Below are 20,250 nucleotides of genomic sequence, written 5' to 3'. Positions count from 1 at the left end.
CTGCAAACTTGGCATATGGGGATGACACTCAATCCCACTGAGCTATCTAGCCAGGGCAAAGTATTTTTTTTCTAATTAAATTTATTGATTTTAGAGGGAGAAATTGTTGTTTCACTTATTTATGCATTCATTGGTTAATTTCTGTATGTGTCCTGACCAGGATCAAACCCACAACCTTGGCTGGTTGGGATGACTCTCTAGCCAATTGAGCTACCTGATCAGGATCAGACACACTGACACAACTGACCTTTTTTTTTTTTTTTTTTTTTTTTTAGAGAGAGAGAGATGGACAGACAGACAGGAAGAGAGAGTGATGAGAAGCATCAACTCATAGTTGTGGCACCTCAGTAGTTCATTGATTGCTTTCTCATACATGCCTTGACCTGGGGAGCTCCAGCAAGCCAGTGATCTCTTGCTACGCTCAAGCCAGTGAACCTGTGCTCAAGCTGGTAAGCCTGTGCTCAACCTAGTAACCTCGGGGTTATGAATCTGGGTCCTCAGCATCCCAAGGAAATGCTCCATCCACTGCGCCAGCACCTGGTCAGGCTAAACTGACCTAGTTTTAAGATTGAGATTTTTTTTTTCCTTTGCTTCCTCCAGGGATGATGTCTATTGTCATTCAGAATGGTCCAGTGTTTGACGTACCAATGTAGGCTGTCCTACAACAGTCTAACAAAAGAAGGCTGTCCTAAACCTCTGGTAATGGAATTGTTTACCTTTATACCAAGAAGGTTGGGGAAACACCAAAATCTGCATATGGTTGGCCAAGCTGACTTTGCGGAGTTCCTACTGTGAGACCTAAAGTTCAAATGAGGTTGTCTAAAATGAAAAAACATGTCAGCAGGGCCTATGGTAGGTCTGTGCTAAATGTGTCAGTGACAGGATCAAGCGTACTTTCCTTACTGAAGAGCAGATAATCATTGTGAGTTTTGAAGGCACAAGCTCAGAGTCAGAGAGCTAAATTTTAAAAAAGAAGCTCTTTTAAGTAATAAAAACAATGCAAAAACAAACAAAAGATAAAAATTGGTTAATGAGATAGAGAACAATGTATTCACCTAGTTTCTGGAATGTGGGAATTCTTATTTGAAGTTTTGAAGGTGGGACTAATGCAGAATAGTAAAAAATTAGGGAAATTCCTTGACAAGTTGAGTAAGGGTAACTGAGACAAAATAATTAAACAAGGCCAAACAATTTGAGCAATTCACAGCCAGCTAATGAATCACAAGGTTTTATCTTCCCAAACCAACGATACTTAGGAGCAAATGGTGTCGACACATTACAGAATATGCTGGAACTGACCAGCCTTGGTCCTGGGCCCTCTTTGATGACATTCTTTTTTTTTTTTTTTTTAATTTTTAAAAATATTTTTATTTTTCTGAAGCTGGAAACGGGGAGAGACAGTCAGACAGACTCCCGCATGCGCTTGACCAGGATCCACCCGGCACGCCCACCAGGGGGCGACGCTCTGCCCACCAGGGGGCGATGCTCTGCCCCTCTGGGGCATCGCTCTGTTGTGACCAGAGCCACTCTAGCGCCTGGGGCAGAGGCCAAGGAGCCATCCCCAGCGCCCAGGCCATTTTGCTCCAATGGAGCCTTGGCTGCGGGAGGGGAAGAGAGAGACAGAGAGGAAGGAGAGGGGGAGGGGTGGAGAAGCAGATGGGCGCTTCTCCTGTGTGCCCTGGCCGGGAATCAAACCCGGGACTTCTGCACGCCAGGCCGACGCTCTACCACTGAGCCAACCGGCCAGGGCCCTGATGACATTCTTTAAAAATAAAATTAACCAGAAAATAAGCCTGACTCCTCTTTACGTGCATTTTGATGAATCAGCACATTGAGGGACAAACCTGTAAAGCTAATGAGTATTCTGTTAAGACCTCCTCACCCAAGACCTCCTCTAGGATTCCCACTGGCTAAAGAAAGAGAAAAAGTCTCAAAACAAAGGACCCAGGAGCATGCTGTCTCTACAATGCCCATACCTTTCTCTCTGACTGTAAGGAGACTTGCAAACAGGGGAGCAGCTTATCCGGGGCTTACCCCCTGAACCTGTCAGTGAGGCCCCCTTTTTCTCTAACTTTCCAGAGAACCAAAGCAGAACTGCCTAGGCTCTTTCCTGTTGCTTCTTCTATCCTAAGCCCTTTCTTCATTACACTGTTCCCAGTTATAATAAACGTTCTCTCTCTCTTTTTTTTTAATTTTATTTATTCATTTTTAGAAAGGAGAGAGAGACAGAGAGAGAGAGAAGGGGGTAGGAGCTGGAAGCATCAACTCCCATATGTGCCTTGACCAGGCAAGCCCAGGGTTTCGAACTGGCGACCTCAGCATTTCCAGGTCGATGCTTTATCCACTGTGCCACCACAGGTCAGGCTCTCTCTCTTTTTAAAAAAAATATTTTGGCCCTGGCCGGTTGGCTCAGTGGTAGAGCGTCGGCCTAGCGTGCGGAAGTCCCGGGTTCGATTCCCGGCCAGGGCACACAGGAGAAGCGCCCAGCTGCTTCTCCACCCCTCCCCCTCTCCTTCCTCTCTGTCTCTCTCTTCCCCTCCCGCAGCTGAGGCTCCGTTGGAGCAAAGGATGGCCCGGGCGCTGGGGATGGCTCCGTGGCGCTAGAGTGGCTCTGGTCGTGGCAGAGCGACGCCCCGGAGGGGCAGAGCATCACCCCCTGGTGGGCAGAGCGTCGCCCCCTGGTGGGCGTGCCGGTTGGGTCCCGGTGGGGCGCATGAGGGAGTCTGTCTGACTGCCTCCCTGTTTCCAACTTCAGAAAAATACAAAAAAAAAAAATTATTTATTGATTTTTTGAGAGAGATGAGAGAGAGAGAGAGAGAGAGAGAGAGAGAAAGGATAGGTGGGGAGGAGCAGGAAGCATCAACTCATTGTTGCTTCTCTCATGTACCTTGACTGGGCAAGCCCAGGGTTTTGAACCAGCGACCTCAGCATTCCAGGTCGATGCTTTATCCATTGTGCCACCACAGGTAGGGCTAAATGTACTCTCTTTTTTTTTTTTTTTTAATTTTTTTAAAATTTTTTTATTTATTCATCTTTAGAGAGGAGGGAGAGGGAGAGAGAGAGAGAGAGAGAGGAGAGAGAGACAGAGAGAGAGAAGGGGGGAGGAGCTGGAAGCATCAACTCCCATATGTGCCTTGACCAGGCAAGCCCAGGGTTTCGAACAGGCGACCTCAGCATTTCCAGGTCGACGCTTTGTCCACTGTGCCACCACAGGTCAGGCATTCTTTCTTTTTTTTTTTTTTTAATTTTTTATTTATTCATTTTTTAGAGAGGAGAGAGAGAGACAGAGAGGGAGAGAGAGGAGAGAGAGACGGGGGGGAGGAGCTGGAAGCATCAATTCCCATATGTGCCTTGACCAGGCAAGCCCAGGGTTTCGAACCGGCGACCTCAGCATTTCCAGGTTGACGCTTTATCCACTGCGCCACCACAGGTCAGGCTAAATGTACTCTCAATATCACTTGGTCCTGGACTCATGCTGTGAAATTTTTCCTGTACAAAGTCAAGAACCTACACACACTGCCAGCTGGTCCGAGGCAGACCTGCTCTGGACCCAATCCCTGTCTGGTAACAGACTAAGGGAAGTAGAGTTTAGGGTGCCAAAATATGCCTTTTAGGAATATTGATTATTTAAGGCTGGTTAATTTTAAGAACCAGCAGACATGGGAGAAGTTCACAGGTACAAGTAGAAGTTACCCTTTGTGAAAGGGCGTTTACACTTATAGGGGAAATCTCTATTTGTAAGGGTTTCCCTTGTTATGAGTACCCATCTCACTGGCGGCACAGATGTGTGGACCCTGAGGAAGAAATCACTCCCTATCATGGTGACTCAGTCCATCTTCTTGTTTTTTTGTTTTTGCTTTTCTTAGCCCATTTTATTATCTGCAGTTTCCTGATAAGATTCTGAGATTTGTGTCTTGCATACCTGAATAAGAAAGGAGGGGTATTTGGTGTTTCAGTTGCATAAATGTCAGAATGTCCATACCTGTAAATAATTTTATTTATTTATTATTGACTTTAGAGAGAAAAACATTGATTTGCTATTCCACTTATTTATTTATTTTATATTTATTTATTTACTTATTGGTTTTAGAGCGAAGGAAAGGGAGAGAGAGAAACATTGATTTGTTGTTCCACTTATTTATGCATTCATTGGTTGATTCTTATATGTGCCCTAACCGGCAATTGAACCCACAACCTTGGCATTTTGGGCCAATGCTCTAGCCGACTGAGCAAGCTACCTGGCCAGGGCAATTTTTATAAGATTTTATTTGAGCCAAACTGATGACAGTTGCTGGGAAGCAAGATCTGAAATGCTCAAGAGAATAAGTTTTGCAGCTTCTTTTATCATTTTGGAATTAAGGAGGTTGGGTTCTAAGAGCCTGCACCCTGAGAAAAATTAAAATCTGCCAATCTCTTAAAAGTTTGATGTGGAAATTGTTTTATTGTTGCTTTCACTGTATTTTTTAATTATTTTTTAAAAATTAAATTTATTGGGGCAACATTGGTTAATAAAATTATATAGGTTCCAGGTGCACAATTCTATAGCACATCATCTATATATTGTATTATGTGCTCACCACCTCAAGTCATGTCTCCTTTCATCATCAAGTCAGTCCCTTCAATCACCATTTATTCCTCCTTTACCCTCTTCTACCCCTGACCCACTTTTGCTTTCACTATATTTTTGGTCAAACAAGTCATGGAGCCTAGATTCAGGGGGAAAGGACATAGACTCCATTTCTTCCTTTCCTTCCTTCCTTCCTTCCTTCCTTCCTTCCTTCCTTCCTTCCTTCCTTCCTTCCTTCCTTCCTTCCTTCCTTCCTGCCTTCCTTGAGGACATAGACTCCATTTCTTTCTCTTTCTTTCTCTTTCTTTCTTTCTTTCTTTCTTTCTTTCTTTCTTTCTTTCTTTCTTTCTTTCTTTCTTTCTTTCTTTCCTCCCTCCCTCCCTTCCTTCCTTCCTTCCTTCCTTCCTTCCTTCCTTCCTTCCTTCCTTCCTTCCTTCCTTCCTCCCTCCCTCCCTCCCTCCCTCCCTCCCTCCCTCCCTTCCTTCCTTCCTTCAAAAAAATTTTTCCATTTCAGAGACAGGGAGAGAAAGGTTGTAGTTGTGGCACTTTAGTTGTTCATTGATTCTCATATTTGCCTTGATGAAGGGATGGGGGGCCGGCTCCAGCCAAGCCAGTGACCCCTTGCTCAAGCAGTGACCTTGGGCTCAAGCCAGCAACCTTTGGGCTCAAGCCAGTGATTTTTGGATCATGTTGATGATCCCATGCTCAAGCTGGTGAGCCTGCAACCTCGAGGTTTCCAACCTGGTACCTCAGTGTTCCAGGTTGACACTCTATCTACTGTGCCACCACTGGTCAGGCTGGGGCTATGTCTTAACACCTGCTTTTTTTTTTTTTTAACTTTTGTTTTTTTAAAGTCATGTACCGTGAGTTAATTTAGTTATTTATTCTTGTTTTCAAAATTATTTATTGAATGTTTACTACCTGCTAATCAGTATTTTAAGCTCTGAGGATAACTGAAAGGAAATAATCCCACAGAACAACTCACCCTGGTTGGACAGCTCAGTTGGTTAGAACGTTGTCCCCGTATACCAAATTTCAGTTCAATCCCTGGGCAAGCCACATAAAAGAATCAACCAGCGAATATATAAATGATTAGAACAACAAACTGATGTTTCTCTCCCTCTCTCCCTTACTTCTTTTTCTCTTTTGCCCTCTCAAATCAATAAACGAAAAAAATAACAAACCTGGTCCAATCTATGTTCATGTGGCGTTTATATTCCAGTTCTGAAAGACAATAGCCACAGTAAATAAAATATATAGTGTGTTAAAAATAATAAGTGTAAAAAAAATATAAAGTAGGATAAATATAAGGGGGATAGGGAGTATAGTAGATAGTGATTGCTTTTAAAACAGGGTCAGAGAAGGCTTCGCAGAGACCTGAAGAAGGTGAGGCAGTGAGTCATGCGGTATCTGCGGGAAGAACATTCCAAACTTAGGAAACAGGAGCTACAAAGGCCTTAAGGTCAGATGTGCTTGGAGTGCTCAAGAAACAACCTTACTCCCAGAGATTCTGATTCAGGAGGTCTGGGGCGTGGGTTGGAGGGGCATTTTAACAACATCCTAGTGATTCACTCACACAGCCTTCTGACCCTTATTTTAAAAACTTGGGCTTCCAGGGCTGGTTTTCAGCTCAGCCTCTGTAATAAAAAGAGTTTTGGGGTGGGATAACAGCACCCCACTTGACAGATGTTTGTTTCTTTAGGTTCAGTAAAGCAGCCCACAGCATCCCCTTTACCTCCCAGCAACTTTTTGCTTGTCTGCTTGCTGTTTCTTTTTCCTTCCTGTTTTTTTCTCCTTTTCAGATTTTTCCTTTTCTCTCTATTCCTCTTCCCAAACTCACATTACCCCTTTCTTTTTCTCCTTTTCTTTTATTCTCTTGTTCATTGTTCTCTCTGATCAACTGTTGTCTGGAGCTGCCTTTGGCAGAAACATCAGGGTTTCCGGGTCAGAAGTTTGGAAGGGAACTCCACTCTGGCAAACCTAAGCGCGATACTGTGTGTGTGTGTGTGTGTGTGTGTGTGTGTTAACACGTGCGTGTGTGTGTGTGTGTGTGTGTGTGTGTCTGGTAACAAAGATACTTTCCCAACAAGTGGCGGGATGGTATGGAGGCAAGCAGTCTCTCTTGGAAGAGGAACGGAAGCCTGCCTTGTGGCAGGATAGCTAAGTGGTTTCTAGCTTCTCTCAGGTACCTCCTAGAATGGGCTGTTGTGGCTTCAGAACTTTCAGGCACAGATCCCAGGTTAAAGACTTAGGTTTGCGAAGCAGAACGAGCGGAAGGCTTTTGGCCTGTCGAAGTCCCCGTAGCAAGGGGGCGGGGCCAGGAAGGGAGCAGGATGGCGGCGCTGGGTAGTGACAGCGATGAGGACTTGGTCAGCTATGGCACAGGCTTGGAGCCACTGGAAGAAGGTGCACTCCTGTGGAAATGGGGCCAGGGCTTAGGATGCGGGGCGAAACGTATACCCCGGTGTCGGGTCTTGGCAGGCTTCTGGGGCAAGACTCCTAACTACGGGCGCTGGGAACAGCGATGAGGGGTGTGCGCCGAACTTTTGGGATGCTCATGTTCTGGAGCGACGGAAGGGAGACTCAGAGGGGTGGGAAATAGATGACGAAAGGGCCTCGTATGAGAGCGGGGTTTGGGGTGGTCAGGCAATGTCTTTACTAGGAGAGCACATCTGAGCTCAGTCTTGAAACAGAGGAAGGAACTACCGTACAAAGACCTGGGGGGTAGAGGATTTCAGGCAGAGAGAACAGCAAGTGCAAGGGTGTGAAAGTCGGGGCCACTTTTGCAAATTGAGGGACAGGCAGGCCTGATGTCGGGAGAGGAGAGAGTTTGGGTTTTATGTGAAGTGTAGGAGAGTCATTGGGGAGTTTACACAATTGAGGAGTGTCTATTTTAAAGCCGATTCTGTCGATTTGGAGAATAGGCGTCGGGTTGGGGGTGGGCAAGAGTGAAGCAGGGAGATCAGCAAAAAGAGGTCTGGCGACGATGATGGCTTGGACTGCAGTGTTAGCACTGGTGGTGGTAAGTCGTTGCCTTGGTCAATATACACTTGGAAAGGAGAGCTGACGATACTTGCTGGTGGAATGTGGGGGAGGGCAAGATGAAGCAAGGTTCCCTCTCATGTTTCTAGTCTGATTCACTTAATGACTTGATTTGTATTGAATGCTCAGCAAGGTCTGATGGCAGTGCCAGCCTTGTGGGAAAGAGAAAAGAAGCATGGTTGGCTAGGAGTTACTTGTAAACCTGCGATTGAGATCTTTTTTCTACCCTGACCACATCCTGCCAGGTTGGTTGTAATGCTGGGATATTTCCACTGATGACCTTTTTATTCCCTCTAAACAGTTCTAATCATTAGAAACTTCTGCTACATACTGGCCTTGCTTCTATTCCTGCTTACAAAAGACAAAGAAAGGCTAATCCCCTGAAAGCTTTTTTTTGTGTGTGTTTGAAGACAGCCTTTGAATTTCTTTAAAGACATTTCTGTACCACACTTACCATCTTCAGTTCTCTAATTTGTTAAAGCCTTTCTCCAAGTATGAGACCAGAGTGTGAATAGAGAAGGGCAAATTCTTTCCTACAGCCTAAGATCACATTAGCTTTATGGGCAAATTCATCACCTCATGATCTCAAAGAATTTGTTGATTACCCACCATGACCTGTCTGTTAGGAATTATGTTCAGCTCATTCTGTGAGGTCACCACTGGGCTTGTCAGATTTATTGCAGAACCCCCTTTTCATCCATGGAACACAATGCACTCTGAGTACATTTTACATGATAGCATACTAGAGTCAGTAGTCGTTTTTATTTCGTGCTTTGAAGTTTTAATGGTAGGTTGACCAGTGGTCGGCAAACTTATTAGTCAACAGAGTCAACAGTGCAATGATTGAAATTTCTTTTGAGAGCCAGATTTTTAAAACTTAAACTATATAGGTAGATACATTGTTAATAACTTAATTAGGGTGTTTCTAAGTTGGCCAAAGAGCAGCATGTGGCTCGTGAGCCGCGGTTTTCTGACCACTGGTTAGACAAACATTGTTAGAGGAAGGACTTCACTACTTTTTTTTTTTTAGATTTTATTTATTTATTCATTTTTTTAGAGAGGAGAGAGAGAAAGAAAGAGAGAGAGAGAGAGAGAGAGAGAGAGAGAGAAGGGAAGAGCAGGAAGCATCAACTCCCATATGTGCCTTGACCAGGCAAGCCCAGGGTTTTGAACCAGCAACCTCAGTGTTCCAGGTCGATACTTTATCCACTGCGCCACCACAGGTCAGGCTCGACTTCACTACTTAATTAAAGTTGCTGGCCCTGATGGACAGGTTTATTGTTTGCACCATCAAACGTAGACCCATAGACACATAGGCTCTCTGGCCTGGAAGGAAGGGGGCACCATCTTCCCTTAGACACTTTTCAGTTGGCTCTAGAATTCTCATCGCCAGTTCATCTGTACACAGGTAAGTTTTAGGACCATTTCCTCTTCCTTGATGTTGTGACTCTATCACTTAAAACTGTCTGTGGCTCCCATAACCCACAAGACATATCACAGACCCTGCAGCACCATGTTCAAGGTCCTCTGCATGCTCTTCCTGTCTGGTTTCATCTTCCATTCCTTCCCTGCTGTCCAATCAGACTAGACTACTTTCTCAAACCATCTGACACTACCCTGTTTACTGATGGACTTAACTGCTTCTGTCAGGAATTGTGTCCCTATCTGCAGCTATCCGATTCTGCTTCTGCCTAGTGTGACTGTGATGTTGTGCTCCTTAAACACTGTCAGAAGAGTTCCTATACATCCAGGTCTCCTCTGCTAGGCTTTGGGCACCCTGGGAGCAGAAATGGAGCTGTACTTAGTTTTCCATACCCTGGGTCTAGAACAGGGCTGCTTCCATGGTAAGGCCCTCAGTAAGTTTTTGGTCAGGGATGAGTGAAGGGCAGCGTGGGTAGCATCCCTGGCTTGGAGGCAGAATTGAGATTTGATTTCAGCTTTGTGATTAGCTGTGGACCTCAGGGAAGTTACTTAATTCAAGCAGTCTTATCAGGGTATGATAAATGAGATAATTTGTGTGACAGGAAGGGATTAGTTGTTATTAGTAGCAATAATTATAAGAGGGCCTGGCTAAAATGTCACCTCCCTGGAGTTTCCATGCTGTGGTTAGAGCTGGCGCCTCCTCAGGAGCCCTGTGGTTGGACCTCATCATCTGCTGCCACAGGTTCCAAGTAGTTGTCTGCAGATCTTATCTCCCCTTTCAGATCAGAAGCACCTGGAGAACAGAGCAAGAACAGTACGTAGCATTGGCAGGACCTACCCTCTCTCACTTGAACTGGGTGGCTCTCAATTGGGAATGATTTTTCCCTCTAGGGGACATTTGGCAATGTCTGGAGACATTTTTGGTTGTCATGCTTGGAGGGTGGGGAGTTGCACTGGCATCTAGTGTTACAGGCCAGGATGCTGCTAAACATCCTACAGTGTACAAGACTGTTCCCCACAGCAAAGAACTCTCCAGCACAGACTGGCAGTGGGTGCTAAGGTCGAGGAACACCACCTTAGTCAAGAATCATGCCAGCTGCACATGCATTAAGGGAGTGTGTGTACTGCATTTCTAAGAAACGGTGACAATCTTGGATTGGGGGTCCTCAGTTGTAGTTCAGTTCTTTCGAGTTAAATGAAATTGTAGCTGATATCAACTGAGCTTCCCTGAGACCAGGCACTGTGGTCAGCCCTCTGCGTGTGGTATTTAATCCTCAGCACCACTCTACAAAGTAGGCTCCGTTAGTGCCCTGATTTTATAGTTTTGGAGGCTAAGTCTTGTGGAGATCAAGTAACTTACCCAAGTTCACAGAGGTAGCAAGTAATAGAGTAAAGGGATTTGAGCCTAGATCCCCTGGTCTTCAGAACGAGAACTTGTGACTGGCTACCCTGTTATGGATTATACTCCAGAAATGATCTGGAGACCTCATAAGCTACAAATAAGAATTTAAGACAGTGAAACTGGAAGTTCCTTTTTGTTCCATCTTCCAGGAGTAGTAACTAGCTCAATTATTGAAGTAACAGGTACATGTGGACTTTAGGATGCATCTTACCTATTGTATATAATAATAATAATAATAATAATAGTAATAGCTAGTACTTTATTAAAAAGAGGTATTTGTGTGTGCCTCTTCTTGACAAGCACTTTATAGGCATTATCTTTAAATTTTTTGTTTTATTGATTTATTGATTTTAGAGAGAGGAAGGGAGAGAAAGAGACAGAAACATCAATCTGTTTCTGTATGTACCCTGACTGGGGATTGAACCAGCAACCTCTGCTTATCAGGATGATGCTCTAACCAGCCTAGCTATCTGGCCAGGGCCATCGGTATTATCTTATTCAATTTTCATAACAATTCTATAAAATAGTTATTACTATTAGTGTCATCCTCATTTTACAGATGAGGAAATCAAGGCACTGAGAGGTTAAGATGACTAAGTCTTCAGTGCTAGAAAAGGTGAAGTTGACTTTAAAGTCCATAGTGCTGTGACTCAACTCTGTGCCCTTAACTACTGTATAACTTGCTTTCTGTATGCAATGTTTGGAAGTAACTTAATGGTTACTTTTTATTTTAAATAGATTCAGAATTTTGGATTGGAGTTGATAAAATTAGTAATTGGGATCATGGTACCTAAAACTTTAAACCTGAGTAATTTTTAGACTAGGTTAACATATATTACAGTAAGCTCCTTTCTGCTTGTATGATGGAGCAACCCAGCCCCTTATAGCAAAATAGCAAAAAGAACAAGTTTAAAGAATAGGAACTATAGAATCAGAAGATTCTCAGAAATATGGAAACACTTAAGATTTGGGGGAAATGAGCAATACCAAGGGGAAAGTTCTGGAGTCAGGATGCTGTGAAATGCTAGGAGAGATACAGAAATGTTTCTTCTGTTGCAAACTTCTATATGCCGTGCACCACCCAGCAGTCAGCCTCCTTCACTGCCCACAGGTTTCCCTTCTGTGTGTTTGAACTCTCCTCCCCAGGCAATGTAATTCAGTTTTCATAATGCAAGTTAGTGGAAAGAGCAGGCCATTTTTGCTAAAACGTATTTATTTCTAATATAAATAAGAGATATTTATAATTGTTTTAGAATTATAAAGAAGCTTGTTAAAATGTATTGCTTTCTAAGCCATATAACCTAGTGAAGCCAAGGAAATGCACCTTAATTAAAATTATTATATTTGAAGTTACAGGAAGTGATATTCAAGAAATATTTTCTAGTCCACCATATATCTATATATCTATAGATCTATATCTATATCTATATATCTATATATATCTATATATCTATATATATATAAATACATTTTTTTTTTTAGGTGAAAGACCAAAGAAACCAATTCCTCTTCAGGATCAGACCGTCAGAGATGAAAAAGGAAGGTATAAACGGTTTCATGGAGCCTTCAGTGGAGGGTTCTCTGCTGGGTACTTCAACACTGTTGGCTCAAAAGAAGGTATGATTTTCCTACTTATAGCTATAATATTGCTAAAGCAAGTGATTACTAACTAGCACAAGTTTCTCACCTCCCCACCACTCACTTTTTTTTTACCTCTGTTTTTTTTGAAAACTTCATGTAACATTTTAGTACATACATTGTGCACTTGCGTGTTCTCTGAATATTTATAATGTTTTCAGATTCAATGTGTGTTATTCATTGATGGCAACCTGAAGGTGAGAGAGTTTGTTTCCACTTAAAAAAACCCTCTAATTAGATCGTTAAATGATGGTAGTGACCTCCATTTCATATTATATCTGCCATGCACAAAGCACTCTTACACAAATGGTCATTGTCTCACACGACTCAGTGATTAAGGAGGGCAGGTGTTACAGCTGTTTTGTAGATGAGGTCACTGAGAATAAGAGCTGTTGTCTCCTGATGTGGGACTCAGCCTTACTTCTCAGTACATACTCTCGACCGGAGAAAAGTCCATTAAATTTTTTCACATGGTGCAATATAATATATTCTGTATTGATAAAAGTAATATTTTTTTTAGTGTTTTACCATAAAACTGTAAAAAGATCACATATATCTGAGAAATGAATAGATTAACTCATATAGGAATCATTAAGAACTAGATGGGACAGATCTTTTATATATATTTTTAAAAGTAACTTGTAATATAGTCAGTAATACTTTAATAACTGTGTATGATGTCAAATGGGTACTGGACTTATCGGGGTATCACTTCATAAATTTTATAAATGTCTAACCACTGAGCTGTACACCTGAAAGTAATATAAAATTGTGTGTCAACTATAATTGGAAAATAAATAATTAAAAATAACTTGTAGCCTGACCAGGTGGTGGTGCAGTGGATAGAGCATTGACCTGGGTCACTGAGGACACAGGTTCAAAACCCTGAGGTAGGCCCTGGTCGGTTGGCTCAGTGGTAGAGCGTCGGCCTGGTGTGCAGAAGTCCCGGGTTCGATTCCTGGCCAGGGCACACAGGAGAAGCGCCCATCTGCTTCTCCACCCCTCCCCCTGTCCTTCCTCTCTGTCTCTCTCTCCCTCTCCTGCAGCGAGGCTCCATTGGAGCAAAGATGGCCCGGGCGCTGGGGATGGCTCCTTGGCCTCTGCCCCAGGTGCTGGAGTGGCTCTGCTCGCGACAGAGCGACGCCCTGGAGGGGCAGAGCATCTCCCCCTGGTGGCCAGAGCGTCGCCCCCTGGTGGGCGTGCCGGGTGGATCCCGGTCGGGCGCATGCGGGAGTCTGTCTGACTGTCTTTCCCTGTTTCCAGCTTCAGAAAAATTAAAAAAACCCAAAAAACCCGGAGGTAGCTGGCTTGAATGTAAGCTCATCTAGCTTGACTATGGGCTCGCCAGCTTGAGCACAGGGTTGCCGGCTTGAGCGCAGGCTTACCAACTTGAGTGTAGGGTCATTGGCTTCAGCATGGGAACCTAGACATGACCCCATGGTCATTGGCTTGAGCCCAAAGGTCACTGGCTTGAAGCCCATGGTCGCTGGCTTGAAGCCTAAGGTTGCTGGCTTGAACCTAAGGTCACTGCCTTGAACAAGGGGTCACTGGCTCAACTGGAGCCCCCAGTCAAGGCATGTATGAGAAAGCAATCAATGAACAACTAAGGTGCCACAACTATGAATTAATGTTTATCATCTTTCTTCCTGTCTGTCCCTCTCCTCTCTTTTGCTAAAAAAAAAAACAAAACTAAAAAAGAATGAAAATAACTTGTATACTACAACAATAGTGAAATAAAGATGAAAAGTAATGGAAGAAAGAAAGGAAAAGAACCATGTAAGAAAAATAGTTGGTGCTGATAAGATGGTTAAAGTTCAATATCCAGAAAGTATAAAGATCAGTTCAATAAGCAAGTGATTAAAGTATTTGAACAGTTTACTCCAGACAAGCTAAAAATGCTATATGAAATATTTAGCGTTATTATTAACAAAAGCAAATTAAGAGAACTAAGGCACTATTAACACACTTATTAAAATTTTAAAATGGCAGCAGGATTTGTGAGAAAGGAGTATACTAATGCATTGCTGGTTAGTATGATAATGGCTGTGCTGGGCATTGTAATTCTTTAAAAGTAAGACCAGCTCAAATGATTAGTCAGGTATAGACTGTGATATGTTAATATACTGGAATATCTCTTTATCGTTAGGAGCGATGGGTTCCTATCTACATAGGAACAGGGCAAAGACTATAGAAATCCAAGGTGGAAGAAGGTGGCGGGCCCATCCTTACTCTCCTGGGGAATCAGTCTCCCAGGCCGGTCTAGAAACCTGCTCCACCCATCTGCCAAGAGTAGATCTGCCCATAGTAAGACTCCTCAGCAAGACCCTTGTAGGATATCAGAACATAGGTGTATAACTCTTAGAGAAATCTAAAGAAGTTACCTGCAGAGGGTTACAGATACATTTGACCACCAGAGCATTCTCTCACTTTAGGCACAGCGCATGCTTGTGACTATGGATGAGAAACAGGAGCATTTGTCATAGGACTCAGGTATTTGATGGAATTGGGAGCCAGTATGGCCATTGCCTGCCCTTAGACAAGCCTGGTTGAGTCCTTAGGCCAGGGCACCCTGAATGTTGTTTGGATTGCTTTTGTAACTCTGCTTTTTTTTCTTTTCCTTTTTTTTAGTGAGAGAGAGACAGACAGACAGACAAACAGACAAACAGAAAGGGAGAGAGATGAGAAGCATCAACTCAGTTGCAGCTCCTTAGTTGTTCATTGATTGCTTTCTCATGCGTGCCTTGACCATCCAGCAGAGCTAATGATCCCTTGCTCAAGCCAGTGACCTTTGGGCTCAAGCCAGCAACAAAGGGGTCATGTCTATGATCCCATGCTCAAGCTGGTGAGCCTGTGCTTATGCTGAGTGAGTCCACACTGAAGCCGGTAACCATGGGGTTTCAAACCTGGGTCCTCAGCATCCCAGGCCACTGCTCTACCCACTGTGCCACTGTCTGGTCAGGCTGATGATACTCTGTCTTTAGCCATCCTTTCTTGGCTGACTAATGCATCTTGATATGTAAATTTTATTTACAAAATGTTTTAATTTTTTGTTGAATTTCTTGAGGTGACATTGGTTAATAAAATTATATCGGTTTCAGGTGTACAATTCTATAATACATCAACTGTATATTGTGTAGTATGTTCCCCAGACATACCGTTTCTTTGTTATGTCAGTTTGCTAGTGAAGGTTGCCTTTCTGCTGGTCTCAGAATGGTCTTGCCTTTTAATGTGATGTTGCATCTTTCTGTTCAGATCTTCTTGTGTTCCTTTCACCGTTTAACTTTCAATGTATGATTTTACTTGGTTCCAAATTCTAATGGAATTTAGTAACCACTAAATTCTGGCAGCGGGGGGTATGGGGATGAATAAGAAATTTATGTGGAATAATTACATCTATATGAGCAGTGAGATGGAGAGTAGCTAGGAGTTTATAGTTATTGAGGCTTTAAAGTCACACATGTTACTTAATTATTTAGTTCTAAACCAAAATGCTATCTAGGATTGTAATGTTCTAAACTCTTTTATTTCAAGGATGGACACCTTCTTCCTTTGTGTCTTCACGACAGAACAGAGCAGACAAATCTGTGCTTGGTCCTGAGGATTTCATGGATGAAGAGGTGGGTGTGCCGAACTTTAATTGCCAGTTAGCTGTGGTTGGTTGTTGTAGCACCTTGTCCTTCCCCAGAAAATTCAATATATGATTTCCTATTTGTATATAAGGCTTTATCTTTTAAATATTGGGACTGTAGTGCTCTGTACATCAGTGGATTCTCATTATTGGACTAGTGTATTATGCTGGGGCCAGTTTCTACAGTCAGGAGTGTAGGGAAAGTCAGGTACTGGCATGCCTTGGAGATGTTACTCATGGGTTCGGTTCCAGGCCCCTGCAAGAAAACAAATATTGGGAGAAAATGAGTCACATGAATTTTGGGGTTTCCCAGTACATATGCAAGTTATGTTTATACTCTGCTATAGTCTATTAAAGTGTGCAATGTATTATTTCTTTTAAAAAAGTATATGCTTTAATTTAAAAATACTTGATTGCTAAAAAAACATTAACTATCATCTGAGGCTGTTGCAACAATGGCATGGATGGATTTGCTCGATGCAGGGTTACCACAAACCTTCAATTTGTAATAAATGGAATATCTGCAAAGGATAGGAAAGTGCAGTGCAATAGAACAAGGAATGCCTGTATAGGCAAATTTACTTGAAAAAGCCCCAGTTGCTTCAAAAGTGGGGTATTCATTGAGCAAGTGTACAGCCTTTCACAGTAACTCACGCACATTGCAGTTTAAGGAACAGTGAGTGACTAGAGAAGGAGTTGAAGGAATCCATCCAGGTGCAGGCATCTGGGCAGATTGTTAAAGTGACAATGACTGTAAACTTCTTAGGGGTAAAGGGGGACTCATGGGGGGAAGGGTTCTAAAGTAGTCCTGCCAGCCTGCAGGCTATGCTTCATTTTGTTTTAAAATTAAACTCTTCTTAACTTAAAACCTACTCATGGATTCATTTGTGATAAAGGTGAAATGAAACACTTATATCAGCATGCTTTGGGTTGCGGGTAAGAGGCAAGGGGAGATCCCTTTCCTACCCGACTAGATAACCCATAAGGAAACATATCTCACGTAATAAGAAGTCCGGGTGCCAGGGAGGCCCCAGATTCTCTTCTCAGTCATTTCTGCATGTCAGCTTGTCCTTGTACTAGATCTCCTAGTGGTTGTAAGGTGGCTGCAGTAGTTCACAGTGGCACACCCAGGAGGACATTATTCAGTAGAAGGAAGACTTTCTTCCTGGTATCTTTTCTTTAGATCAAAGAAACTACATAAATCCTCCAGTGGATTTTCCCTCTCATCTGCTTGGACAAATTGTTTTTTTACATGTTCATTCTTTAAGCAAGGTAAATGGGATCAAAATGACTGGCTTAGATAAGACACGAACCCCCATTCTCTAATCCTCCCCTCACCCCAGCCCACGCACACCAGGGACATGACTCTTGAGGTGCATGGTGGTGCAGAGGAAGGCAGGTGTCTGGACAATCTCAGGACAGTGAGGAAAGAGGGAGGGGCGATGGCTGTTGGACAGGCAGCCAACAGTAAATGCAAAGGAACTTAACTCTGGGCCTGGCACACAGGTGCTCACAAATGGTTGTTGACTGTGACTCAGATTTGCCCCCTTCACACTGAGCCGTGAAATGTTGCTTGAGAAAATGAGGGCCTTCCTGTTTTCCCAGCTTGGCAGTGCCCCTTGTGGCTTCAGTGAGTAGTGACTCTAATGCCCCTGTCCTTGGCCACTGACTTTCACATAACTGAGGGTTCCAAAGTCAGTGTGAAAAATCAGCTGCTCCTCTCATCCCAAACTCAATTTTGTAGCTTTAAGTTTTTTTTGAAAGAACTAAAGCTACATGATGTATCTTGTTTAGTCACTTTCCAAACAATGAAAGTAATTCTGTTTGAATTGTTTTTAAGGATCTTAGTGAATTTGGGATAGCACCTAAAGCGATTGTTACCACAGATGATTTTGCATCCAAAACCAAAGACAGAATACGAGAAAAGGCCAGGCAGCTGGCAGCTGCTACTGCCCCCATTCCTGGAGCCACTCTGCTTGATGACCTCATAACACCAGCAACGTGAGAAGAATTTAATTCTGACTTTTCTCATCTTGAAATCACTGCTTTGCATATGTATGATGCTCTTATTTAGGGAAGGCCTAGGTGCAAGTAGGACAAGCCTTCTTAGCCTAGCTTGAGTGCAAAGGGGGTTTTGCCAGAAGGGTCTTCCACTGTTATTGCATGGAGTACTCGAGAGCTCCAGCCATGTTCTGCTCTCTTTCTTTTTATTTTATTTTATTGATTGATTTTAGGGAGAGAGGAAGGGAGAGAGAGAGAAGAACATCAATCTGTTTCTGTATGTGCCCTGAACCAGCAACCTTGCTGCTTCCGGACAGTGGTCTAACCAACTGAGCCATCTGGCCAGGGCATCGTTGTACTCTCTTGTTCTGGTTACCTCCTTGTTCTGATTCTGAGCAAGTGGCCTGATGTCGCAGACTCAGACTGTCATGGTTTCCTAGACCGCATGCTTGACAATCAGGACCATGCAGAGTCCCTCTGTGCCCATTCCAAAGGCCCGGGAGAAAAGACATCTGATTGACTTCCCAAGTGCAGTCAGCCCATCCAGTACACGTCCAGAAAGGCAGGGACATGTAGTTCTAACGAGGGTGAGGGACAAGTAGAGCAGCTGGGAAGAAACTCAGGGGCTGCTTACTTCCTACCATTCTGTATAAAAAGAAGTTCATTTTCAATGCCTTGATATCCTAGATTATCTGTTGGTTTTGAATTGCTAAGAAAGATGGGTTGGAAGGAAGGACAAGGAATTGGTCCTCGAGTAAAGAGAAGACCACGCCGAGAAAAACCTGGTATGCATATTGATTGTCATTAACTGTAGTCCCAACCCTGACCTGACTCTGACTCTGACTCTGACCCTAGTCCTAATCCTGACCCTAACATTACTACTTTTTAATGGCTACATGTTTCTAGAAATAAAATTGCTGAGTGGTATGCGGGTATTTTAAGGCTTTTTTATGTAATGTGAAAAAGCTTTCTGAACAAATTGTACTAGTCTACATTTCCATCAGGAGCGTATGACACTGTTTCCTACTTCTGCCAAAACTGTGTCACAGTTTAACATGATCATTTTCTATTGATTTCTTGTCCTTGGTCTCCCCAGCCAACCAGTGAACTCTTGGAGGCAGCAATAATTTTTTGAGTTCTTCCTGGTGCTGGAGCAATGAATGTAGTGGTTACTCATTCATTACATTGTTGCCAGATGTGAGCAGGGGCTGGTGGAAAATAATTCCTGAATCATCAGTCTCCTACCCTAAAGCTGTAGCACTTTTTTTTTTAAAGCTGTAGAACCTTTTACAAGTGCAGCCATATATCTCTAAAGAGTGTCGGCAAGTCGAGTTTCTATGTTTTCAATTGCTCATGATTGGTATATTTGAAATCTGTTATAGATCCTGGGGTCAAGATCTATGGCTGTGCATTACCTCCCGGAGGCTCCGAAGGATCTGAGGTATTATATGGGATGACTGACCAGTGTGGTTCAGTAGCATTTGTTATTTTATGAACGTGAAATTTTATGATCTGAAAAGATTTTTGAAATCACCGATATCCCTTTACAGTGAAATACCGCTACCCCGAAATTATCCTCAGAATGTCAGATCCTGTATTTAGCAATATGCCAGCACCATAGATATCCCAAGTCTGTTTAAATTCTTGAAATAGAATTGCTTGTGTTAGTAGTATTTGTTCAGGGACTTGAGTTAGTGATTTGTAATATGGAAATGAAAGTTTGGTCATTGTTCTGTCTGGAATTAATCACTGTATTTGAAAATAGTATTTTATAGGCTTACTTTGGGCCAGGCAGTGACTTGCCTTCATTCCATTTTTTAAATAGGATGAAGATGATGATTACCTGCCAGAGAATGTGACCTTTGCACCCAAAGATGTCATGCCTGTGGATTTCACACCTAAAGATAATGTCCATGGACTGGCTTACAAGGGCCTGGATCCCCACCAAGCATTGTTTGGAACTTCAGGAGAACAATTTACTCTTTTCGGTGGGAGACCTGAGAGGACAAGTGATCTTCTTGGAGATATTAGAGTGAACAAAGGAAGGAAAATGGGAATTTCAGGCCAGGTAAAAATGTTTCTGTTTTATAAATATGGAGCCATTGACAAATGAGAATTCTTTCCTTATTATTTGCCCCATAATATGCACTCATTATTAATTGACTACACAAAGACGTTGGAGTGGTTATATTTTCCTTAGGATCTTTTCTGAAGTCATGTAAAGTACACCTTCCTGATTTTAATATTTACTCTTGAGATCCTGTGACCTATGTCCTTGGTGGAGTTTATGTGTTCCCAGGAGTGAGGACTGCTTTTTCACACTCTTGTGAGGCTGAGCAGAAAACCACAACCACACTTACCCCTTTGGTTTAATTAATAGTTGAATTTCAGTCTGCCTCTCCAAGTTCAGGTTCAGGTTTGATTATCTCTTGGACTATTTTCTAGGGCTGCCAGCCCTAAATTGGGAGAATAGGTATAAGTTTCACTTGGGAGACTTGCTTTGTCCCTTTGAGGAAATATAGAGTGTTTCCTGACTGCGTGTCCTCTCAA

General features: G+C 43.0%; 1 protein-coding gene, 1 non-coding gene and 1 pseudogene across 2 annotated transcripts in view; all 3 read left to right on the top strand.

Moving 5' to 3' along the window:
• The first annotated feature begins 624 nt into the window (after positions 1 to 624).
• On the top strand, positions 625 to 968 carry LOC136313604 (large ribosomal subunit protein eL34-like; annotated as a pseudogene).
• A 1,425-nt stretch (positions 969 to 2,393) lies between these two features.
• TRNAA-AGC (transfer RNA alanine (anticodon AGC)) lies at positions 2,394 to 2,469 on the top strand. Its single transcript has one exon. It is a non-coding gene; the product is annotated as a tRNA-Ala (tRNA).
• A 4,406-nt stretch (positions 2,470 to 6,875) lies between these two features.
• Positions 6,876 to 20,250, top strand: part of GPATCH1 (G-patch domain containing 1) — a 42,754-nt gene continuing 29,379 nt past the window's right edge. The window contains exons 1-7 of the mRNA XM_066243565.1: positions 6,876 to 6,973; positions 11,916 to 12,050; positions 15,603 to 15,688; positions 17,540 to 17,700; positions 18,388 to 18,485; positions 19,083 to 19,141; positions 19,526 to 19,768. Of these exons, the coding sequence (XP_066099662.1) occupies positions 6,901 to 6,973; positions 11,916 to 12,050; positions 15,603 to 15,688; positions 17,540 to 17,700; positions 18,388 to 18,485; positions 19,083 to 19,141; positions 19,526 to 19,768 (855 nt within the window). The 5' untranslated portion in view covers positions 6,876 to 6,900. The remainder of the gene's footprint in view (positions 6,974 to 11,915; positions 12,051 to 15,602; positions 15,689 to 17,539; positions 17,701 to 18,387; positions 18,486 to 19,082; positions 19,142 to 19,525; positions 19,769 to 20,250) is intronic.

This window comes from Saccopteryx bilineata, chromosome 9 (assembly GCF_036850765.1).
Source record: "Saccopteryx bilineata isolate mSacBil1 chromosome 9, mSacBil1_pri_phased_curated, whole genome shotgun sequence".
In the NCBI taxonomy this organism is placed as follows: Eukaryota; Metazoa; Chordata; class Mammalia; order Chiroptera; family Emballonuridae; genus Saccopteryx; species Saccopteryx bilineata.
The sequence above is the reverse complement of the archived record's forward strand: the minus strand, read 5'-3'. Positions and strand labels throughout refer to the sequence as shown.